Source organism: Bombina bombina, chromosome 6, assembly GCF_027579735.1.
Source record: "Bombina bombina isolate aBomBom1 chromosome 6, aBomBom1.pri, whole genome shotgun sequence".
In the NCBI taxonomy this organism is placed as follows: Eukaryota; Metazoa; Chordata; class Amphibia; order Anura; family Bombinatoridae; genus Bombina; species Bombina bombina.
Window position 1 is genome coordinate 229,488,461 of NC_069504.1, and position 25,599 is coordinate 229,514,059.

The 25,599-nt window shown below is 38.5% G+C and overlaps 1 protein-coding gene across 2 annotated transcripts in view; it reads left to right on the forward strand.

The window, feature by feature from the left end:
• Positions 1 to 25,599, forward strand: part of USP15 (ubiquitin specific peptidase 15) — a 449,675-nt gene that overhangs the window by 126,893 nt on the left and 297,183 nt on the right. For both annotated transcript variants that reach the window (XR_008402812.1, XM_053716753.1), the window contains exons 8-12: positions 5,289 to 5,462; positions 13,384 to 13,542; positions 13,650 to 13,874; positions 14,208 to 14,291; positions 14,386 to 14,480. Coding sequence is in view for 1 of the 2 variants with exons in the window: in XM_053716753.1 (XP_053572728.1) it covers positions 5,289 to 5,462; positions 13,384 to 13,542; positions 13,650 to 13,874; positions 14,208 to 14,291; positions 14,386 to 14,480 (737 nt within the window). In the remaining variant the exon portion in view is untranslated. The remainder of the gene's footprint in view (positions 1 to 5,288; positions 5,463 to 13,383; positions 13,543 to 13,649; positions 13,875 to 14,207; positions 14,292 to 14,385; positions 14,481 to 25,599) is intronic.

The following is a 25,599-nucleotide window of genomic DNA, read 5'->3' on the forward strand; positions in this document are numbered from 1 at the left end:
AGGAGGAGAGTCTCCTGCCAATAAACATTCTGGAATTGAGAGCAGTTCTCAATGCCCTCCTGGCTTGGCCCCAGTTGACAACTCGGGGGTTCATCAGGTTTCAGTCGGACAACATCACGACTGTAGCTTACATCAACCATCAGGGAGGGACAAGAAGCTCCCTAGCTATGATGGAAGTATCAAAGATAATTCGCTGGGCAGAGTCTCACTCTTGCCACCTGTCAGCAATCCACATCCCGGGAGTGGAGAACTGGGAGGCGGATTTCTTAAGTCGTCAGACTTTTCATCCGGGGGAGTGGGAACTCCATCCGGAGGTCTTTGCACAAATACTTCGACGTTGGGGCAAACCAGAGATAGATCTCATGGCGTCTCGACAGAACGCCAAGCTTCCTCGTTACGGGTCCAGATCCAGGGATCCAGGAGCAGTCCTGATAGATGCCCTGACAGCACCTTGGGACTTCAGGATGGCTTACGTGTTTCCACCCTTCCCGATGCTTCCTCGATTAATTGCCAGAATCAAACAAGAGAGAGCATCAGTGATTCTAATAGCTCCTGCGTGGCCACGCAGGACTTGGTATGCAGACCTGGTGGACATGTCATCCTGTCCACCTTGGTCTCTACCTCTGAAACAGGACCTTCTGATACAGGGTCCCTTCAAACATCAAAATCTAACTTCTCTGAAGCTGACTGCTTGGAAATTGAACGCTTGATTTTATCAAGACGTGGGTTTTCTGAGTCAGTTATTGATACCTTAATACAGGCTAGGAAGCCTGTTACCAGAAAGATTTACCATAAGATATGGCGTAAATACCTATATTGGTGTGAATCCAAAGGTTACTCTTGGAGTAAGGTTAGGATTCCTAGGATATTGTCTTTTCTACAAGAAGGTTTAGAAAAGGGTTTATCTGCTAGTTCATTAAAGGGACAGATCTCAGCTCTGTCCATTCTGTTACACAAACGTCTGTCAGAAGTTCCTGACGTCCAGGCTTTTTGTCAGGCTTTGGCCAGGATTAAGCCTGTGTTTAAAACTGTTGCTCCACCATGGAGTTTAAACCTTGTTCTTAATGTTTTACAGGGCGTTCCGTTTGAACCCCTTCATTCCATTGATATAAAGTTGTTATCTTGGAAAGTTCTATTTTTAATGGCTATTTCCTCGGCTCGAAGAGTCTCTGAATTATCAGCCTTACATTGTGATTCTCCTTATTTGATTTTTCATTCGGATAAGGTAGTTCTGCGTACTAAACCTGGGTTCTTACCTAAGGTAGTTACTAACAGGAATATCAATCAAGAGATTGTTGTTCCTTCCTTGTGCCCAAATCCTTCTTCGAAGAAGGAACGTCTACTGCACAACCTGGATGTAGTCCGTGCTCTAAAATTTTACTTACAGGCAACTAAGGAATTTCGACAAACGTCTTCTCTGTTTGTCGTTTACTCTGGGCAGAGGAGAGGTCAAAAAGCTTCTGCTACCTCTCTTTCTTTTTGGCTTCGTAGCATAATTCGTTTAGCTTATGAGACTGCTGGACAGCAGCCTCCTGAAAGAATTACAGCTCATTCTACTAGAGCTGTGGCTTCCACTTGGGCCTTCAAGAATGAGGCCTCTGTTGAGCAGATTTGCAAGGCTGCAACTTGGTCTTCGCTTCATACTTTTTCCAAATTTTCCAAATTTGACACTTTTGCTTCATCGGAGGCTATTTTTGGGAGAAAGGTTCTTCAGGCAGTGGTTCCTTTTGTATAAAGAGCCTGCCTATCCCTCCCGTCATCCGTGTACTTTTGCTTTGGTATTGGTATCCCAGAAGTAATGATGACCCGTGGACTGATCACACTTAACAGAAGAAAACATAATTTATGCTTACCTGATAAATTCCTTTCTTCTGTAGTGTGATCAGTCCACGGCCCGCCCTGTTTTTAAGGCAGGTAAATATTTTTTAATTTATACTCCAGTCACCACTTCACCCTTGGCTTTTCCTTTCTCGTTGGTCCTTGGTCGAATGACTGGGAGTGACGTAGAGGGGAGGAGCTATATGCAGCTCTGCTGGGTGAATCCTCTTGCACTTCCTGTTGGGGAGGAGTAATATCCCAGAAGTAATGATGACCCGTGGACTGATCACACTACAGAAGAAAGGAATTTATCAGGTAAGCATAAATTATGTTTTTTCTTTCTTAGAATCAAACTAAGTTAGTTCTATGTTATATATGGTAATAAAGGAAAGTGGATTTAGCAAATTCTACACCCACAACTCCTATTACATTTAAATGTATTTCTGTCATATTGTTGTGATAATTTATTTAGGTAAATACCCAAGTTAAACAGACATGAAACTCACATTTCTTCTTTCATAATTCAGATGTAGCATGCAAATTTAAATAACTGTCCAATTTATTTCTATTGTCTAATTTGTTTTGTTCTCTTTGTACCCATTGTTGAAAAGTATACCTAGATAGGCTCAGAAGCTGCTGAGGCACATATATGCCTTTTGTCATTGGCTTTCAATTAGCCTCCAACAGTACCTTACTACTCCTTCAACAAAGGATATCAAGAGAATGAAGCAAATTAGATAACAGAAGTCAATTAAAAAGTTGTTTAAAGTTGTATGATCTGTTTCAATCATGAAAGAAAAATTTTGTGTTTTGTGTCCCTTTATGTATTGTAAATGTAAAAGGTATTCTAAATGATATATTCTTTACTGTTTCAATTATGATTGTAGTAAAACTATATTTATATTTGTCAGTATATGGCCGGATTATAATACAATATATTTAATAATTATTCTTTAAAGCAAACCCCCCCCCCCAAATGCATATACAAAACAATTAAAATTAATGTAAATTTCCAAATTCTTTATATTAGTTACAATTTATAGACACATCGAATTATATTTATAGGAACCAGGTTATGAATCAAAATATACACATTTATGCTGTTATAATATGCTATGCCACAATAATCTCCCAAATCAGAGTTGCATTTAAATATCACAATGAGATGCCAAGGTATGGTTTGTTAACCTCCCAGACAAATATACTTAAGCTATTTAGCCCACAAATGATTCTATACAACTCTAATTAAAACACAAGAAGTTATATATATTCTTAATGTAAACAGCCAGTTTATATGCCAATGTATCTAAGCTGAAATAAATTCTTAATTATCTACAATTAAGACAAATTCTAAAACATATTTATATGGCTACAATTATAAATTACTTGGCAAACAAAAGATTAGTTTTAAACTACACTACACATTATGAATGCAAGCTAAAATACAAAGTACTCTTGTAAATTTACTAACTGCAATTAGACTTTAGCAATAATGAATGTATTTGCTTTAAGATATATAAAATATAGAGCAGTCATACATCACCAAAAAAGCAAATCAATTATTTCAGGGTTCCTCTGATAAATCCAATTTCACCTCATAAATTAAAAGAGGTAATTTTTGCAAGATGGATAAAATTAGGCCCAGGTTTTCTCTCTTACCTGGGGTTATATCACGCAATATAATCCCACCCCTTTTTATTCTAATCATCAGTGATTATTTGGAAATGCCCCACAGTGCTTGTCTTTTCGGATTGGCTCTTCGGATGCTAGCATTGATTGATTATTTGGGAGACGCCTCCCTGATTGGCTCATCTGCCTCTGCATGTGTTCCAATAGTTAATTTATTTGGCTGTTATACCATTTCTAATCCCCTAGGGGGCAGCAGACAACCAGAAGTATAGTCTTACCATTCATTTATTTCCACATCTTAATATATCCTTATAAAGTGATTATTTAACACATTATAACTTCTTGTATTAATAAACCTCTCTTGTCAGTATCTATATTTCATTTGACATAACAGAACATGTACAATTTGACACCAAACACCATTATTTTACCAATTTCTATGTTAAAATAGAAAATATCCACGTATTTCCATGTGTATGGCTAATATTCATAGGTCATCTTGCTGTCTGTAAAATAAAGAAACAAATGTTATTAAAAATGTCAAACTTTTAAACAGTATTTATCAAGCTCAGCAAATATTTATCTAATATGTTACTATTAGTCATTTCTTCTCAGGATATATATATATATATATACATTCTGAGAATCAATTATACTTGAAATTTAAATACAAGTTGTATTTTAAAAATATATTTGAGAGTTACAATGCAAGACATGTCGAAATATAGATTCTTAGGTTTTCAGCTTCCAATATTACCCTTTTTAGGCATAGACAATATCTCAGATTTTTATGTTCATATTTAATATGTGTCTGAATATACATGTTCATTTGAGTATCTTAAACTTACATGAACATTTGGCACAATTCTTTTGTAAGATTTATTTTTCCCTTGTCATACAGAGACTTGAAATGCCAATTTGTCTGGGAGCTGCATATTGGAGCTTAGGATGGGACAATTTATCACCTATATGCTAAGGGCTATTTCCTGGGCCTTGGTGTTTGCTTATCTGATTTATTCAGACATTTAGGCTCCCTCTGTATTGAGCAGTGAGGGGGTCTGTAAATCTATTATCCATTTTGGGCAGGAAACTCCATATATGGACCTACACATCAGAGGGTTTCAAAATGCTAATATTTACTTTGAAGTGGCCCACTGGCCTTTGAAATGACCGCCTGAACTAATTAGACCAAATGTTTTTTTCTTTGTTCACATTTGGATGTATTTGATCAGAAAAAAATGTTTTAGGGCTGGTCTGCTATGAGACCAATTCACTTCAAAATATTTAGCCAGAAATGAAATATTAGATTTTATGATACCTATGTAGTTTATTTAATGCTATTCATAGATACCCTGACATATTTATTTATAAACCTGTATCTTGGTTCACCCTAGATAGTACTTATCAATGAGGGAGAGGCCTCCTTAGACTAGAGGGAATGGACAGAAATGACTACGTTACCCATTTTACCACCAGCATAAATCATTTAAATTTTTAGTTTGACTTATCTTTCTGGAACATAATTTAACAATGTCATTACTAAAGAATGAGGAGACTAGAAATTTCAGAAGAATCAATATTGTTTAACAAAAAAAAAGAAAAAGATGCAGGGGTGCTATAGCAGGAGGAGGAGGGGAGGCACCAATCAGGCAATCATATAGAAAGCAAAAAGTTTCAAACAAGTATCTGAATAGAACAATGCAGAACCAGTTGAAAACTATGCAGTGACTGTTTTTTCTCAATTGACATTACATTAGAAAAAGCCATGTGAATCTTTTAATAGTCTGGAATAGACATGTTTTGAATTTAAAATTGTAATATATAAATCTTTTTTTTTTCAGTGTTTAAGTAATACATCACCATTAACTGAATACTTCCTTAATGACAAGTACCAAGATGAACTGAATCTGGATAACCCTTTGGGAATGAGAGGAGAAATTGCCAAATCCTATGCTGATCTCATCAAGCAAATGTGGTCAGGGAAATACAGTTATGTAACTCCAAGGGCATTCAAGGTGTGTAGTGATTACTTTGTTACAAAATAAGCTAAATATTTTAAAATGTATCGCTCATATTTCATATCTTTATAAATGTGTGTTTATTGATGCATGCTTGTGTGTGTCTATATAATATATATATATATATACTCTAGATGGTTATAAATTTGAAGTTTCTTAAAACTGGCATAAAAAATGTAGTAGTATTGCAGTTTAAAAAGTGAAAACTTATTATTGCTCATATCACAGCTGTTTTTCATAGAGCCAGTGGGTAGTAATCCTTTTGTCATAATCAATTGTTATTTATAAACAACCAGAACCCTCAAATGTATTTGGGGAGTTCTCAAAAAATCACAATACTTGCTTTTATTGATTTATTTATTTATTTTCCAGTTTCAGAAAATGTATTTTGCTTTATTATCATCAGCACATAATATATATACAATATATATATATATATATATATATATATATATATATATGTATATATATATATATATATATATACAATGTCTCTTACATAAAGAACACCCATCACCAGCTAGCCATACATTACTGTCCACATTAGTAAAATATAGTAGTTCATGGAAGAATCTACAAGAAAACATACAAGCTTCTTCCCAAGAGCAAGCTAAATGGTATATGGGCCCCCAAAAGTCTAGAAACTTAGGGTAGAGAAGACATAAAGCAAAAAATTCTGTAAATTTCAATAACACCTCAGTGATAGATAAATATTTATCCCCATTCTCCATATCCTATAGCAGAAGAAAATTAAACGTTGTGCAAAATATGTTACATTAATTGTAGAATCTCACCTGTGTTGTAATGCACAGGATGTATTGAATTTGTTTGCTATGTAATAGTTGTATCATTCTAGTGTGTGCATGTGTTGTACATGTGATAGTCATTCTGGGAGAGATTGGATCTCTACCTTCCTTTAGTATCTTTAAATAACCTATGTGGAGCTTTTTAAAAAAAATTAATATTTGTAATAATTTGTGTTTAAGCTAGCAGTTGAAGGGACACAAAATCCAAAACGTTTCTTTTATGATTCAGATAGAGTATGCATCTACAGGGAGTGCAGAATTATTAGGCAAGTTGTATTTTTGAGGATTAATTTTATTATTGAACAACAACCATGTTCTCAATGAACCCAAAAAACTCATTAATATCAAAGCTGAATAGTTTTGGAAGTAGTTTTTAATTTGTTTTTAGTTATAGCTATTTTAGGGGGATATCTGTGCGTGCAGGTGACTATTACTGTGCATAATTATTAGGCAACTTAACAAAAAACAAATATATACCCATTTCAATTATTTATTTTTACCAGTGAAACTAATATAACATCTCAACATTCACAAATATACATTTCTGACATTCAAAAACAAAACAAAAACAAATCAGTGACCAATATAGCCACCTTTCTTTGCAAGGACACTCAAAAGCCTGCCATCCATGGATTCTGTCAGTGTTTTGATCTGTTCACCATCAACATTGCGTGCAGCAGCAACCACAGCCTCCCAGACACTGTTCAGTGAGGTGTACTGTTTTCCCTCCTTGTAAATCTCACATTTGAAGATGGACCACAGGTTCTCAATGGGGTTCAGATCAGGTGAACAAGGAGGCCATGTCATTAGATTTTCTTCTTTTATACCCTTTCTTGCCAGCCACGCTGTGGAGTACTTGGACGCGTGTGATGGAGCATTGTCCTGCATGAAAATCATGTTTTTCTTGAAGGATGCAGACTTCTTCCTGTACCACTGCTTGAAGAAGGTGTCTTCCAGAAACTGGCAGTAGGACTGGGAGTTGAGCTTGACTCCATCCTCAACCCGAAAAGGCCCCACAAGCTCATCTTTGATGATACCAGCCCAAACCAGTACTCCACCTCCACCTTGCTGGCGTCTGAGTCGGACTGGAGCTCTCTGCCCTTTACCAATCCAGCCACGGACACATCCATCTGGCCCATCAAGACTCACTCTCATTTCATCAGTCCATAAAACCTTAGAAAAATCAGTCTTGAGATATTTCTTGGCCCAGTCTTGACGTTTCAGCTTGTGTGTCTTGTTCAGTGGTGGTCGTCTTTCAGCCTTTCTTACCTTGGCCATGTCTCTGAGTATTGCACACCTTGTGCTTTTGGGCACTCCAGTGATTTTGCAGCTCTGAAATATGGCCAAACTGGTGGCAAGTGGCATCTTGGCAGCTGCACGCTTGACTTTTCTCAGTTCATGGGCAGTTATTTTGTGCCTTGGTTTTTCCACACGCTTCTTGCGACCCTGTTGACTATTTTGAATGAAACGCTTGATTGTTTGATGATCACGCTTCAGAAGCTTTGCAATTTTAAGAGTGCTGCATCCCTCTGCAAGATATCTCACTATTTTTGACTTTTCTGAGCCTCTCAAGTCCTTCTTTTGACCCATTTTGCCAAAGGAAAGGAAGTTGCCTAATAATTATGCACACCTGATATAGGGTGTTGATGTCATTAGACCACACCCTTTCTCATTACAGAGATGCACATCACCTAATATGCTTAATTGGTAGTAGGCTTTCGAGCCTATACAGCTTGGAGTAAGACAACATGCATAAAGAGGATGATGTGGTCAAAATACTTATTTGCCTAATAATTCTGCACTCCCTGTAGTTTAAATGACTACATTTGTTTATTAAGAAGAAAAAAAGAAGAAACCTCATATTTGTAAGTATGAAACCATAAGGAAAATGTGCTTGGAGTTCTTCTGAGCAATAAGTAAGTGGCCACTCTTAGATCGTACAATATATCAGAAATTAAAAGCTAAGAAGGATCCTGTTGAAATCAACAGCAAGAATAAGATAAACAAGCTAATGGCATAAGGGCGTGTATATAAATAATATATATGAATTAACAAAGAATATTATATGGTCCCTCAAGGCTACGCACCAGCCGTACACTACTAAGCAATAAACTTAGGTCAAACAAGACAGCAAGAAAAGAGGAGAGGGGGGTCAAAACCCTCAGGGTTTCCACAGCATTCTGCAACTCTTCACCTTCCCCCAGGATTCCCAAATTAGGCAATGTAGGTCGATTTTGTTATGCAATGAGAAAACATAATCTTCCATAGGTCCATCTCTGTCCAACCTGGCCTGTCGTTTTCATCTTCTGGCTATGGTTACTTTAGCCCCTGTGAAAAGATAGACACAAAATAAACAGTCATGGAGAGGTGATTCTTTTAAACTGAAATGAAACAGGGCAGCTTGGGGCCCTATATGGAAGATTGATCCCTATTTTAGCACATTTTCTAAACAAGGTATTCCAAAGTGTACGTAATCGTGGGCATTCTCACCAAATATGGGCTCACCACAGCGTAAAGGAGTAAGATACCATTGCATTAGACGTTTAATGTTTAGTTCTAAGAGTGGGACGCAGTAAAGGGCATTCTTTGTGCAAACAACCGCCCTAGACCACGCTTCCTGTTCAGCTGTAAAACCCAATAACCTTTTCCAAGAGAATATGTAGGCGTAAAACATCTCTATATGAAATCGAAAGTTTAATGTTTAAGTTTAGGAAGTCTGTGATCTTATTAAGTTTAGAAAAGTGTGTGTGTATATATATATATATATATATATATATATATATATATATATATATGTGTGTGTGTGTATTTTTATTATTATTATTATTTTATTATTATTATTATTATTATTTTTTATTATTTTTATTTTTTAAATTTGGTACCAAAAAGGGCAAGTCCACCAAAGTTATACTTAAAACACCACAAAATAGACAGCAGCATTAAAAAGCAAGTTGGGACATCTATCGTCTAAATAAACAAAATATGGTTGCTTAATTTAATACATATACATTTATTTAATATCTCTGTATGCAAAAATAAATAAATTAGAGAGTACTAAAACATATGTGAAAAAATGTAAATCCCATTATTTTGAATAAATGTCTGAAAAATATGACACCAGTTTCAAAACCTAATGTTCTATATCTTCTGTTAAGGGGAAAAATAGGAAAATTAGATCGGTTGGCAACAAACTCCACTCATCCACAAATTAAGTTAATGTTATTTCACAGAGTTGGTGTTTCTCTTCATTAATTTAAAACTGAATGGAAAATTATTACTAGACATTTTTTTTTATTTTTTTTATTTGAGGTGTAAGTTAAGGCATACAGATATCAAAAGACAAAAAGACATAATCATGGTACAAATTATGCATCTCAGATTGCAGTCAGTTCAACAAAAATACTGTACTACTTGTATGCCAACCACTATACCACTCCCAATATGACACTTGAGGACACTTTTGGACCTCACAACTCTAGAACAAACATGTAGAGGGGTCATTTAATTAGAGGAGACCACTTTTGGATCTCATGAACCAGACCTCATTTTATATTTTAGAAAAAGAAAAGAGAAAACAGTACCTCTCTAAAATATTCAGGGAGTAACATTAGGTACAACATGTATCTTTTGGGTCCGCTAGAACTGCATATTATTTATTCTATAACTGGGAAAATAGGTGAAGGAGATAGGCACATATATATCACGTAGGTAATGGTTCCATACCTTGTTAGCTCTCAAACAAGAAAGAGAGAATAAGCGATATTTAGGGGCGCTGGAGTTAAGGGTGGAAATAACAGTGTAACATAAGGGGGTATATTTCTATATATGAGAGTGTGCGAAGAACATATTAGTCTTTAAAATATTAACATCAGCTATAAGGACATAATAGCAAGGATTTAAATATTCACAGCATATATGACAATATCATTGTGTGTTAACTGTAAGCAGGGATTAACACTCTATAAAGAAGCACAAGACATCAAATACATCACAGAACACTGCTAAGCTTGGGCAGTATTATTGACTGTACAGTGGAGTGCATCAATTCTATCTCACATCGCTTGGGTATGAATACTAGATCAGTGATGCTAACATAAGTTCAGAGAAATCACGGTACTACGCTCCCTATAGGTTAAGTGTGTGCATACACCTATCTGTATATCGTAGTCAATAGCGATCTATTATGTGTGGAATTCGCTGCTAAAAAAAAAAAAGGTTGACAAATAGTGTATGGGGTATTTTCTTAAATTATCCGTCACATACAAGTTCAGTAACATCAGACCCTTCAATAGGATGTCATATATGATCAGTGTCCACTACAGATAAATGTCTTTGCCCCCAAGTGTAGCAAACCCCTGTCCAAAATACAATGAGCTATTATGCTAGTAGTCCTTTAATATTTCCCGGGTCAGGGTACCTGGTCGCAAAATTTGAGTATAGGTCCCGGGACTTATACCCATTTCAGCCCACACCTTGTCTTTCAGCAAGAACCGCGCTGTCCAGGGCCCTCAGATCTAGGCACATAAACTCCCAGGACCAGAAGTCTCTCCCCCGTCTGCGGCCCGCAACCGCAGCACCAAAGCTCCACTGTCTCTGAGTAGGGAGAAGGTCCATACCTGTGGTGCTTCCCGAACCGGCCGAGCTTGTGTATGGGCAAATGAAGGAAACTTCCCATTGGGGTCGAGGAACCCAAGCTCAGCAGGATCCAAGTCCCATATGTTTTTCTCCAGAGCGCCATCCCCGGCTACCGCACAGGCACAGGGACAGGGACCCAATTCTCCATGGGTAAGCAAGTACAAGCCGTGGGGATTCCACGGGGTAGATCGCATTTTCGCCACTATCATCCTTTATCTCCTTTGCTCTCTCCAAATCCAAGTTTGCTGTAGGGCTCAGTGTAGGGGGTGAATGCGCCCCTTCTATAGGCTGAACTTCAGCCACCATTACTGTGGACTCACCGGGAGGGGAAACAGGTTCTATCATCTCCTCACAGTTTTCGCCCTCAGCAATTCTCCCCTTAAAACAATTCTCAAGTAGCTGGTGCAATTTTTGAAAGTGATCGTCCAGCAGACCCAGCAGTGCCTCCTCCGTAATCATTGCCATTGTAGAGAAAAGTTTGTACTGTAGAGCAAGTAACTGATCAGAGCAGAAGGCTTGCACTTGTTATCCTATTCTAGGATATCGTAACCCCGGAGTTTGGGGGGGGGGGTAATGGTACGGCAGCTCCAGACCTACGCTCCCCAAGCCATATAGGAGCTTCTTCTATATCTACAACTCACTGCATAGCAGCAGGGCCTTTTTAAGATGGCTTCCAATTTTGAGAAGAAACTTGTCACGTAGCTGCCTCAACAGACATAGGCATGAGCTCTGTCGGGGTATCCACTCTTAGAGTCTGTCAGCAGTAGTAATTAGCTGCTTTAGAATAAGAAATATCAAAATTAACTGTGAAAAACTTGTATATCTAGTTTCAGGCTCACAGAGCTTCATTGAGACACGTCTTGCCGGATTGAGTGTAGGCTCCGCCCCCCATTACTAGACATTTAACTATGTGATTAGACTAATCAACTCTATTTTGTATCTTTAGAAAAACAATGTCTTTATTTTCTTTTTAGTGTTGCTCTCTATTTTGTGGTGTTTTTAGAACTTTTATTTAACTATTTGGGGAACAGCGACTTTTGAGGGTCGATGCAGTGTTTCCATTTAGAGTATAAATTGTTATTGTATTGTTCCATTGAATATGTAACATTGTGCCCTTCATAGTTTGTGTTGGTATGTCATTTTTTAGGGGGCATTTAGTTGCAAGATGGTCGTGTGCTGGGGTGATTTCTTTTTTTTTGTTGAGAGGGGTCACGTAAAAAGCCTTTGAGTGTTTGGGGCATTTTGTTCATGGTGTGTCCTTAAGTACTTGTTGGGATCACTAGCAAGCATCTTGATTTGTAGAAATTATGGGTTCCATATACTGATGAATGGACAAGGAACACAACTCGGGAACTTCCCTGTCCACCTTGATGTTCATTTGCAGCCCACAGTTATCATTGCACAAGGATTTCCTTGTGCAGCACCACTCCCCAATTGTACAAAAAGCAGGGCCTATCCGTCACCCTGAATGAATGAGTTTGGGTCATTAGTTTAAAAAACAGTGGTTGTATGGCCGCTGCTTCTTACTTGAGGTAAGCAGGCTCACATGACCAAGCCTGCACCACAAGAACTCCAAAGCAGCCTCCTCTGGTTAGTGCATGGAGCCCAATGTTTTTTGTATGGTTGATTTTGTGTTGAAAGCAGGACCCCAAGGTGCCACTACTTGGTTGAAAGCTGCTCTTTACACATTTGTAGAGATTGTGTTTACTGAGTTTGTGGATCATTGCATTTTAGGTTTATAAGTTTGGTAAGTCATGTTAAGGGTAAAATAGACAATAAATAATCTGAGTGAATCAGAGGTTCCCATAAATATTTAGGAACTACACTAGTTCATATATATTATTGATACTAGTGCGTATTTAGTGCATTTTTCTCTAAATTGCAGAGGAAAAACAGTCTTTGCTGAGTAGTCATATATCATGTATGGTTACACATTGTGACTGAAAAAAATATATTGTGGGGTTTGTGTTACAGCCACAAAATGAAAATATCTAAATATTCTATTTCATTGGATTAGTGCCATATTCATGAGGAATATGTAGCCACCATTTAAAAGTTACATTTTAGCTAATTCTGTCAGCATTATGGATTAATCTTGGACTTTAGCTGTATGCTCCACCTGTGTCTTCATATGGCTCCTTTGGTATTAACTCATGAGTTATGTTACCAAAAGAATATGATAATTGTACCTATATGTTAAATAATTTCCTTTGTAAGATGCTCAATTCTTAACCCAAAACATCCTTTTGTTGTGCAGACTTTTCTATTTTGAGCACAATCCCTTTTTCTCTTCAGTAGGCCTTAGCGTGTCTTTTCATAAACTGAAGCCAGCTAAAAGAGAAGTCCTGAAGAAGTAATGTCAACTGGGGATGTTACCATATCTGAATATAACTAAATGAATTTATCATAAGTGTAAAGGTTATAGTTTTGCATTTTCCCCAGTTCACACAAAATAATAATTATATGTATATTTTTAGACTCAGGTTGGACGTTTTGCACCTCAATTTTCTGGTTATCAGCAACAAGATTGCCAAGAGTTGCTTGCCTTTTTATTAGATGGCTTACATGAAGATTTAAATCGAATCAGAAAGAAGCCTTATATCCAATTAAAAGATGCTGATGGTAGGCCGGACAAGGTAATTGAGCCTTATTTTTTTTTTTTAATTATTACAGTTATTTTGTTTTTATTTATTATGCTTTTAATTTTCTATTGCTTTATTATGTTTTTTTCTATTTGTCTTAGGTAGTTGCGGAAGAAGCCTGGGAGAATCATATAAAAAGAAATGATTCGGTCATTGTTGATATATTTCATGGTTTATTTAAGTCCACCCTAGTATGTCCTGAGTGTGCTAAAATATCTGTAACGTTTGATCCTTTTTGTTACTTAACACTTCCGCTACCCATGAAAAAAGAGAGAGCGCTAGAAGTATACCTAGTTAGACTGGATCCACTTTCCAAGCCTATGCAGGTAAGATCTGCTCTGTTTTGTTTAAGATTTAGACAATATCACACATTTGTATTCTCCTTGAATATAATTTTGCTTTGCATTTTTAAGAGTGACAGTAAATAAAAGGACATGTCTTGATTGTACTGCTGCCTTCTTACCTCCTCTGACTTTTTAAAAAAATTTTTTTTCTTTTTCTTTTTTTTTTTTTTAAATATTATCCAGTCCCTCACTGTTTGAGTCATAGAGAAACAAGAGATACATACATACTTTATTTGCTGTTGTTTGATTAATATAAATAGGAAATGGGCTTCCCCATTTGTAGCAGTTCAATGATAAATTTTTTTTTTGTTGTAGTACAAAGTAATTGTCCCAAAAATTGGAAATATAATGGATCTTTGTACAGCCCTTTCCACATTGTCTGAAGTATCTCCAGAAAAGGTAGGTATGATATTACAAAAGTGATATTTTTCCCTAGTTTAATTGCCTTCATGCTGTTCAGAATTCTTCATTATCTATTTCTTTCTTTGTTTAGATGGTAGTCACAGATATTTACAACCATAGATTTCACAGAATATTTTCAACGGATGAAAACTTAAGTAGCATTATGGAACGTGATGACATTTATGTGTAAGTTTCTTAAGTTGGCCTATTAAGCATTTTTTAATACAATTCCATTGCTTTTTATGAACGTGTGTATTTGTAATAGTTTTTTTTTTTTTTATCTGTGTATATACAACAGTTTTGCTGCTATTTAGAATGAAGCAGCCATTGGTCATGACGACCAGATTATAATCTTATTTTGTAAACTATTTATAATCTAATTGAAATGAACATGATCTTTGAATACTGGTGCGTGCTCCTCACAGTATTTGTGTGTGTGCTGTTGACAAACAGTAATAACATGTATTTTTGCTAATAGAAGTATATTGCAAACGTGTTTTCTTTCATGTAATTGGCAAGAGTCCATGAGCTAGTGACATATGAGATATACAATCCTACCAGGAGGGGCAAAGTTTCCCAAACCTCAAAATGCCTATAAATACACCCCTCACCACACCCACAATTCAGTTTTACAAATTTTGCCTCCTATGGAGGTGGTGAAGTAAGTTTGTGCTAAGATTTCTACGTTGATATTCGCTTCTCAGCATTGTTGAAGCCCGATTCCTCTCAGAGTACAGCGAATGTCAGAGGGACGTGAAGGGAGTATCGCTTATTGAATATGATGATTTCCCTAACGGGGGTCTATTTAATAGGTTCTCTGTTATCGGTCGTAGAGATTCATCTCCTACCTCCCTTTTCAGATCGACGATATACTCTCAATTTACCATTACCTCTACTAATAACTGTTTTAGTACTGGTTTGGCTATCTCCTATATGTGGATGGGTGTCTTTTGGTATGTTTTTTATTACTTAAGACACCTCAGCTATGGTTTGGCACTTTATGCATTTATATAAAGTTCAAAATATATGTATTGTACTTATATTTGCCATGAGTCAGGTTCATGTATTTCCTTCTGCAGACTGTCAGTTTCATATTTGGGGAATATAAACATTTTAAGAAATGTATTTCTTACCAGGGGTTTAGTCTTTTTTTCAATTGACTACTTCTTGCTATTGCGGGTATTAGGCCCATGGGTGCGTCAAATGCTAAACTTTATTACGTCATTCTTGGCGCGAAAATTATTTTTTGGCGCAGAAAAAATAAGTTTATGACGCAACTTCGTCATTTCCGGCGTCATAAGTGACACCGAGACCTTTCACACGGCGGCATCATTAGTGACGCGAGTGTGTCATTTCCGGTTATTTTTGGCGCCAAAAAAGTTTACGTTACGTTGTGTGTCAAACTTTTTCATTATTTCAATACCCCTTGTATGTTTGCCTCTTGCTTTTTTCTCTATCAGAGGCCTATGCTTTTGCATTTTTTCCCATTCCTGAAACTGTCATATAAGGAAATAGATAATTTTGCTTTATATGTTGTTTTTTTTCTCTTACATTGTGCAAGATGTCCCAATCTTATCCTGTCTCAGAAGTTTCTGCTGGAACATTGCTGCCTGACATCGGTTCTACCAAAGCTAAGTGCATTTGTTGTAAAATTGTAAAAATTATTTCATCGAATGTCATTTGTAATAGTTGTCATGATAAACTTTTACATGCAGATAGTGTTTCCATCAGTAATAGTACATTGCCAGTTGCAGTTCCTTCAACTTCTAATGTGCATGATATACCTGTAAATGTTAAAGAATTTGTTTCTGATTCTATTCTGAAGGCTTTGTCTGCATTTCCATCTTCTAATAAACGTAAAAGGTCTTTTAAAACGTCTCATTTAGTTGATGAAATTTCAAATGACCAACAACATAATAATTTATCCTCTTCTGATGAGGATCTATCCGGGACAGAAGATGCTTCCTCAGACATTGATACTGACAAATCTACTTATTTATTTAAAATAGAGTATATGCGTTCTTTATTAAAAGAAGTGTTAATTACTTGAGGTAATATTGAGGTAGCCAGTCCTATTGACGTTCAGTCTAATAAACGTTTAAATGCTGTTTTTAAACCTCCTGTGGTTTCTCCAGGGGTTTTTCCTATTACTGAGGCTATTTCTGATATGATTTCTAGGGAATGGAATAAGCCAGGTACTTCTTTTATTCCTTCTTCAAGGTTTAAAAAATTGTATCCTTTACCAGCAAAATCTATAGTGTTTTGGCAAAAAATCCCCAAAGTTGATGGGGCTATTTCTACTCTTGCTAAACGTACCACTATTCCTATGGAAGATAGTACTTCCTTTAAGGATCCTTTAGATAGGAAGCTTGAATCTTATCTAAGGAAGGCCTATTTATATTCAGGTCATCTTCTCAGACCTGCTATTTCTTTGGCTGATGTTGCGGCTGCATCAACGTTCTGGTTGGAGAATTTAGAGCAACAAGAATTGGATTCTGACATATCTAGCATTATTCACTTACTGCAACATGCTAATCATTTTATTTATGATGCCATTTTTGATATTATCAAAATTGATGTTAGATCCATGTCTTTAGCTGTATTAGCTAGAAGAGCTTTGTGGCTTAAATCTTGGAATGCTGATATGACATCTAAATCTAGATTACTATCTCTTTCTTTCCAAGGTAATAATTTATTTGGTTCTCAGTTGGATTCTATTATTTCAACTATCACTGGAGGAAAAGGAGTTTTTCTGCCTCAGGATAAAAAACCTAAGGGTAAATCTAAGGCTTCTAACCGTTTTCGTTCCTTTCGTCAGAATAAGGAACAAAAACTCAATCCTCCTCCCAAGGAATCTGCTTCCAATTGGAAGCCTTCCTCAAATTGGAATAAATCCAAGCCATTTAGGAAACCAAAGTCAGCCCCTAAGTCCGCATGAATGTGCGGCCCTCATTCCAGCTCAGCTGGTAGGGGGCAGATTAAGGTTTTCCAAAATCATTGGATTCAGAGCATTGTCTCTCAAGGGTATCGAATAGGATTCAAAGTAAGACCTCCTGTGAGAAGATTTCTCTTGTAAGATGTATCGAGCCCATGGATTCATCCTTACTTGTGGGATATTCTCCTCCCTTACAGGAAGTGGCAGAGAGAGCACCCACAGCAGAGCTGCCTATATAGCTCCCCCCTTAGCTCCACCCCCCAGTCATTCTCTCTGCCTGCTTAACTGCTAGGAAGGGCAAAGAGGAGTGTGGTGACAAAAATGTTAGGTTTTTATTTTCTCAAGCAAAAGTTTATTTTTAAATGGTACCGGTGTGTACTATTTACTCTCTGGCAGAAAAGGGATGAAGATTTCTGCAAGGAGGATGATGATATTAGCATCTTGTAACTAAGATCCACTGCTGTTCTCACAAGGGCTGAAGAGTACAGGAAAACTTCAGTTGGGGGAACAGTTTGCAGGCTAAACTGCATTAAGGTATGTTCAGTCTATTTTTTTTTCTAGACAGACTATGTTATTTCTAGAAAAGGCTAGCAAAATATCCCCATAAGGGAAGGGTAAGCTGTATTCAGACACTTGGATAGGAATTTCAGCTTGCATGAAGGGCTCATTAGTTACTGGTGACACTGTTTGGTAAAAAACATTTTTGTTTATTCAGTGAATGATGCAATTATAACGTTTTTTTGAAGGGACTAATGGGGTCATTGTGGCTTGTTTTTGAGTTTTCTAACCCACATGGTTAATTTAGAGACACTCTAGTGTTTGTCTGTTAGGCCTCAAAACATTGAGTGAGTTGGGAGGGGCCTATTTTCGTGCCTCAGTTGTGCAGTTTCTTTTCCTCTGAGACTTCTAACTGCTTCTCCAGAGGTTCCTGCCGTGTTTGAGGGCTGTAAAAGAAGTTTTTTTCCCCACAAATTGTTCTGAAGGGCAGGTAGGAGCCACAGCAGAACTGTGGTAAAGTGCTGAAAGTCTTTTTTACTGGTTTTGATGTTTTTTTTTTATCCGGTTTTGCCATTAAGGGGTTAATTGTTTATTTGCATAGCTGTGCAAAGTTACTAAGGCTATATGATACTACTGTAAAAATTTTGTTATGTTTACTGCTTTTTTACACTGTTTTGAAGAATTTGTGCAGCTTTTTTTCTCTTAAAGGCACAGTACCGTTTTATTTCTAAGTGTTATTTACTTTGATTACAGTGTTTTCCAAGCTTGCTTGTTACATTACTAACCTGTTTAACATGTCTGACACCAAGGAAAATCCTTGTTCAATATGTTTGGAAGCCATTGTGGTACCCCCTCTTAGAATGTGTCCCAATTGTACTGATAGGTCCATAAACTATAAAGAACATATATTAGCACTTAAAAATAGAGCAATAGATGATTCTCAGTTAGAAGTAAATGAGGGTTTAGCATCTAGCTCTCCCCAAGTGTCACAACCAGTAACGCCCGCACAAGTGACGCCAAATACCTCTAGTGCGTCAAATTCATTTATTTTACTAGACATGGCCACAGTTATGAATAGAACCCTCACAGAGGTTTTATCCTGACTGCCTGGTTTTCAAGGAAAGCGGGACAGCTCTGGGTTAAGGAAAAATGCTGAGCAGTCTGACGCTTTAGTAGCCGTATCTGATATGCCCTCACAATGCTCTGAGGTAGGGGTGAGGGATTTGTTATCTGAGGGAGAAATTTCTGATTCAGGAAAGACGCTTCCTCAGACAGATTCTGATATGACGGCCTTTAAATTTAAGCTTGAACACCTCCGCTTATTGCTCAGGGAGGTATTAGCGGCTCTAGATGATTGTGACCCTATAGTGGTCCCAGAGAAATTGTGTAAGATGGATAAATACTTAGAGGTTCCTGTTTACACTGATGTTTTTTTCCAGTTCCTAAGAGGATTGTGAATATTATTGCTAAGGAGTGGGATAGACCAGGTATTCCGTTCATTCCCCCTCCTGTTTTTTAGAAAATGTTTCCCATATCTGACACCATGCGGGACTCGTGGCAGACAGTTCCTAAGGTGGAGGGAGCTATTTCTACTCTGTCTAAGCGTACAACTATAACTATTGAAGTCAGTTGTGCTTTCAAAGATCCTGTGGATAAAAAATTAGAGGGTCTCCTGAAGAAAATTTTTGTTCATCAAGGTTTTCTTCTTCAACCTATTGCGTGCATTGTTCCTGCAACTACTGCAGCTGCTTTCTGGTTTGAGGCTCTAGAAGAGGCTCTTCAGATGGAGACTCCATTAGAAGAAATTTTGGACAGAATTAAGGCCCTTAAATTGGCTAATTCTTTTATTACAGATGCCGCTTTTCAACTGGCTAAATTAGCGGCAAAGAATTCATGTTTTGCCATTTTAGCACACAGGGCGTTATGGCTTAGATCCTGGTCTGCTGATGTGTCATCTAAAACTAAACTTTTGAACATTCTTTTCAAAGGAAAGACCCTATTCAGGCCTGAACTGAAAGAGATTATTTCAGACATCACTGGAGGGAAAGGTCATGCCCTCCCTCAGGATAGATCAAATAAGATGAGGACCAAACAAAATAATTTTCGTTCCTTTTGGAATTTCAAGAGTGGTCCCGCTTCAGCTTCCTCTGCTGCAAAGCAAGAGGGGAATTTTGCCCAATCCAAGTCAGTCTGGAGACCTAACCAGGCTTGGAACAAGGGTAAACAGGCCAAGAAGCCTGCTGCTGCCTCTAAGACAGCATGAAGGGGTAGCCCCCGATCCAGGACCGGATCTAGTAGGGGGCAGACTCTCTCTCTTTGCTCAGGCTTGGGCAAGAGATGTTCACGATCCCTGGGTTTTAGAAATTGTGTCCCAGGGATATTTTCTGGAATTCAAAGGCTCTCTTCCAAGGGAGACTTTTTACATTTCTCGATTGTCTGTAAACCAGACAAAGAGAGAGGCGTTCTTACGCTGTGTAGAAGACCTACATACCATGGGGGTGATCCGCCCAGTCCCAAAAGAGGAACAGGGGCTAGGTTTTTACTCAAACCTGTTTGTGGTTTCCAAAACAGAGGACCTTTCAGATCAATCTTGGATCTCAACATTCTAAACAAGTTCCTCAAAGTTCCATCATTCAAGATGGAGACTATTCGGTCTATTATACCTCTGATCCAGGAGGGTCAATATATGACCACCGTGGACTTAAAGGATGCGTATCTACACATGCCTATTCACAGAATTTTCACAAGGGTGCTAGGGTCCCTTCTGGCGGTTCTACGACCACGGGGCATAGCAGTGACGCCTTATCTAGACGACATCTTATTTCAGGCGTCAACTTTCCAGCTATCCAAGTCTCACACGGACATTTAGTTTCCTTCCTAGGGACTCTGATAGACTCGGTAGAAATGAAAATATTTCTGATGGCGGTCAGAAAATCAAAGCTTTTAACCACTTCCCGAGCTATTCATTCCATTCCTCGGCCATCAGTGGCTCAGTATATGGAGGTAATCAGACTCATTGTAGCGGCAATGGACATAGTTCCTTTTGCCCGCCTACACCTCAGACCACTACATCTATGCATGCTCAAACAGTGGAATGGGGATTATGCAGATTTGTCTCCTCAACTGCATCTGGACCAGGAGACCAGAGATTCTCTTCTCTGGTGGTTGTCTCAGGACCACCTGTCTCAGGGAATGTGTTTCCGCAGGCCAGAGTGGCTCATTGCAACGACAGATACCAGCCTGCTAGGTTGGGATGCAGTCTGGAACTCTCTGAAAGCACAGGGCTTATGGTCTCGGGAGGAATCTCTTCTTCCGATAAATATTCTAGAACTGAGAGCGATATTCAATGCGCTTCAGGCGTGGCCTCAGCTTGCTGCGGCCAAATTCATCGGGTTTCAGTCGGACAACATCACGACTGTAGCTTATATCAATCATCAAGGAAGAACAAGGAGTTCTCTAGCGATGATGGAGGTAACCAAAATAATCCGATGGGCAGAGGATCATTCTTGCCATCTCTCAGCAATCCACATCCCAGGAGTAGAGAACTGTTAGACTTTTCATCTGGGGGAGTGGGAACTCCATCCGGAGGTATTTGCCCAGCTGATTCAGCTATGGGGCACACCAGAATTGGATCTGATGGCGTCCCGTCAGAATGCCAAACTTTCTCGTTACGGGTCCAGGTCCCGGGATCCCAAGGCGGTACTGATAGATGCTCTAGCAGTGCCTTGGTCCTTTAATCTGGCCTATGTATTTCCTCCTCTCCTACGTCTGGTTGCCAGAATAAAGCAGGAGAGAGCTTCGGTGATTCTGATAGCACCTGCGTGGCCACGCAGGACTTGGTAAGCAGACCTAGTGGACATGTCCTCGGTTCTACCATGGACTCTGTCAATGAGGCAGGACCTTCTAATCCAAGGTCTGTTCACGCATCCAAATCTAATTTCTCTGCGTCTGACTGCTTGGAGATTGAACGCCTGATTCTATCAAAGCGTGGTTTCTCTGAGTCGGTCATTGATACCCTGATTCAGGCTAGAAAGCCTGTCACCAGGAAGATCTATTATAAGATTTGGCGCAAATATCTTTATTGGTGTGAATCCAAAGGTTACTCGTGGAGTAAGATTAGGATTCCTAGAATATTGTCTTTTCTCCAAGAAGGTTTGAAGAAGGGATTATCAGCTAGTTCCTTATAAGGACAAATATCTGCTTTGTCTATTCTTCTACACAAAGTCTGGCAGATGTCCCAGACGTTCGAGCATTTAGTCAGGCTTTGGTCAGAATCAAGCCTGTATTTAAACATGTTGCTCCGCCATGGAGCCTAAATTTAGTTCTTAAAGTTCTTCAAGGGGTTTCGTTTGAACCTATGTATTCCATGGATATTAAGCTTCTATCTTGGAAAGTTTTGTTTTTAGTAGCTATCTCTTCGGCTCGAAGAGTTTCTGAGCTATATGCTTTACAGTGTGATTCCCCTTATCTTATTTTCCATGCAGATAAGGTGGTTTTGCGACCAAACCTGGGTTTCTTCCTAAGGTTGTTTCTTATAAGAATATCAATTTAAAAGTTTGTTGTTCCTTCACTGTGTCCTAATCCTTCTTCAAAGAAGGAACGTCTGTTGCACAATCTTGATGTGGTTCGTGCTTTAAAGTTCTACTTACAAGCAACTAAAGATTTCCGTCAAACATCTTCATTGTTTGTTGTTTATTCTGGTAAGTGGAGAGGTCAGAAGGCTACGGCTACCTCTCTTTCCTTTTGGCTGAAAAGCATCATCCGTTTGGCTTATGAGACTGCTGGCCAACAGTCTCCTGAAAGAATTACTGCTCATTCTACTAGAGCTGTGGCTTCCACATGGCTTTTAAAAATGAGGCTTCTGTTAAACAGATTAGTAATGCGGCGACTTGGTCTTCGTTTCATACTTTTTCCAAATTTTACAAATTTGATACTTTTGCTTCTTCGGAGGCTATTTTTGGGAGAAAGGTTCTACAAGCAGTGGTGCCTTCCGTTTAAGGTCCCTGTCTTGTCCCTCCCTTCATCCGTGTCCTAAAGCTTTGGTATTGGTATCCCACAAGTAAGGATGAATCCGTGGACTCGATACATGTTACAAGAGAAAACATAATTTATGCTTACCTGATAAATGTATTTCTCTTGTGATGTATCGAGTCCACGGCCCTCCCTGTTTATTAAGACAGGCATATTTATATATTTTTATTTTTAAACTTTCAGTCACCACTGCACCCTATAGTTTCTCCTTTTTCTTCCTAGCCTTCGGTCGAATGACTGGGGGGTGGAGCTAAGGGGGGAGCTATATAGGCAGCTCTGCTGTGGGTGCTCTCTCTGCCACTTCCTGTAGGGGAGGAGAATATCCCACAAGTAAGGATGAATCCGTGGACTCGATACATCACAAGAGAAATAAATTTATCAGGTAAGCATAAATTATGTTTTTTTCTCTCACGTATCCCTGTTAATCCAGTAAAAGCTCAGGCTTTTCTGAAGTGTGTTTCAGACCTGGAGTCTTCAGGGGTAGTCATGCCAGTTCCTCCTCAGGAACAAGGTTTGGGGTTTTATTCAAACCTATTCATTGTACCAAAGAAATAAAATTTATTCAGACCAGTTCTGGATCTGAAAATTTTGAATCGTTATGTAAGTGTACCAACTTTCAAGATGGTGACTATAAGGACTATTCTGCCTTTTGTTCAGCAAGGACATTATATGTCCACAATTGATTTGCAGGATGCATACCTTCATATTCTATTCATCCAGAACACTATCAGTTTCTGAGATTCTCTTTTCTAGACAAGCATTACCAATTTGTTGCTCTTCCTTTTGGCCTAGCAACAGCTCCAAGAATCATTTCAAAGGTTCTGGGTGCCCTACTATCTGTAATCAGAGAACAGGGTATTGCGGTGTTTCCTTATTTGGACGATATCTTGGTACTAGCTCAGTCTTTACGTACTGCAGAATCTCACACAAATCAACTAGTGTTGTTTCTTCGGAAACATGGTTGGAGGATCAATTTACCAAAAAGTTTCTTGATTCCTCAGACAAGGGTCACCTTTTTAGGCTTCCAGATAGATTCAGTCTCAGTCATTCCCTTCAATGGCTATGTGCATGGAAGTTTTAAGTCTCATGACTGCAACATCGGACGCGATCCCCTTTGCTCGTTTTCACACGAGACCTCTACAGCTTTGCATGCTGAATCAATGGTGCAGGGATTATACAAAGATATCACAATTAATATCCTTGAATCCCAATGTATGACACTCTCTGACATGGTGGATAGATCACCATAGTTTGGTTCAAGGGGCTTCTTTTGTTCGGCCAATCTGGACTGTGATCTCAACAGGTGCGAGTCTTTCAGGTTGGGGAGCTGTTTGGGGATCTCTGACAGCACAAGGGGTTTGGAAATCTCAAGAGGCGAGATTACCAATAAATATTTTAGAACTCCGTGCAATTCTCAGGGCTCTTCAGTTCTGGCCTCTGCTAAAGAGAGAACCGTTCATTTGTTTTCAGACAGACAATATCACAACTGTGGCTTATGTCAATCATCAGGGTGGGACTCACAGTCCCCAAGCTATGAAAGAAGTATCTCGGATACTTGCTTGGGCGGAGTCCAGCTCCTGTCTAATCTCTGCGGTGCATATCCCAGGTGTAGACAATTGGGAGGCGGATTATCTCAGCCGCCAGACTTTACATCCAGGGGAGTGGTCTCTCCATCCAGATGTGTTTTCTCAGATTGATTAGATGTGGGGTCTTCCAGAGATAGATCTCATGGCCTCTCGTTTAAACAAGAAACTTCCCAGATACCTGTCCAGGTCCAGGGATGTTCAGGCGGAAGCAGTGGATGCGCTGACACTTCCTTGGTGTTATCCTGCTTACATCTTCCCGCCTCTAGTTCTTCTTCCAAGAGTGATCTCCAAAATCATCATGGAACAGTCTTTTGTGTTGCTGGTGGCTCCAGCATGGCCACACAGGTTTTGGTATGCGGATCTGGTTCTGATGTCCAGTTGCCCGCCTTGGCCACTTCCGTTACGGCCGGACCTACTATCTCAAGGTCCGTTTTTCCATCAGGATCTCAAATCATTAAATTTGAAGGTATGGAAATTGAACGCTTAGTTCTAAGTCATAGAGGTTTCTCTGACTCAGTGATTAATACTATGTTACAAGCTCATAAATCTGTCTCTAGAAAGATTTATTATAGAGTTTAGAAGACTTACATTTCATGGTGTTCTTCTCATAAATTTTCTTGGCATTCTTTTAGAATTCCTAGAATTTTATCAAGTTTATTTGGAGTCGGGTCAGGCCCCGCCTCAGAGAATTACAGCTCATTCTACTAGATCAGTCTCCACTTCGTGGACTTTTAAGAATGAAGCTTCAGTTGATCAGATTTGCAAAGCGGCAATTTGGTCCTCTTTGCATACATTTACTAAATTCTACCGTTTTGATGTATTTGCTTCTTCTGAAGCAGTTTTTGGTAGAAAAGTTCTTCAGGCAGCTGTTTCAGTTTGATTCTTCTGCTTTTGATTTAAGTTTTTCTCTTGTTAAGTGTATCCAGTCCACGGATCATCCATTACTTATGGAATATATTCTCCTTCCCAACAGGAAGTTGCAAGAGTCCACCCACAGCAAAGCTGCTATATAGCTCCTCCCCTAACTGCCATATTCAGTCATTCTCTTGCAAGCCTCAACATAGATAGGAGGTCGTGAGAGCCTGTGGTGATTTATACTTAGTTTATTCTTCAATCAAAAGTTTGTTATTTTTAAATGGCACCGGAGTGTGCTGTTTTTTCTCAGGCAGTATTTGGAAGAAGAATCTGCCTGCGTTTTTCTATGATCTTAGCAGACGTAACTGAGATCCATTTGCTGTTCTCACACATTCTGAGG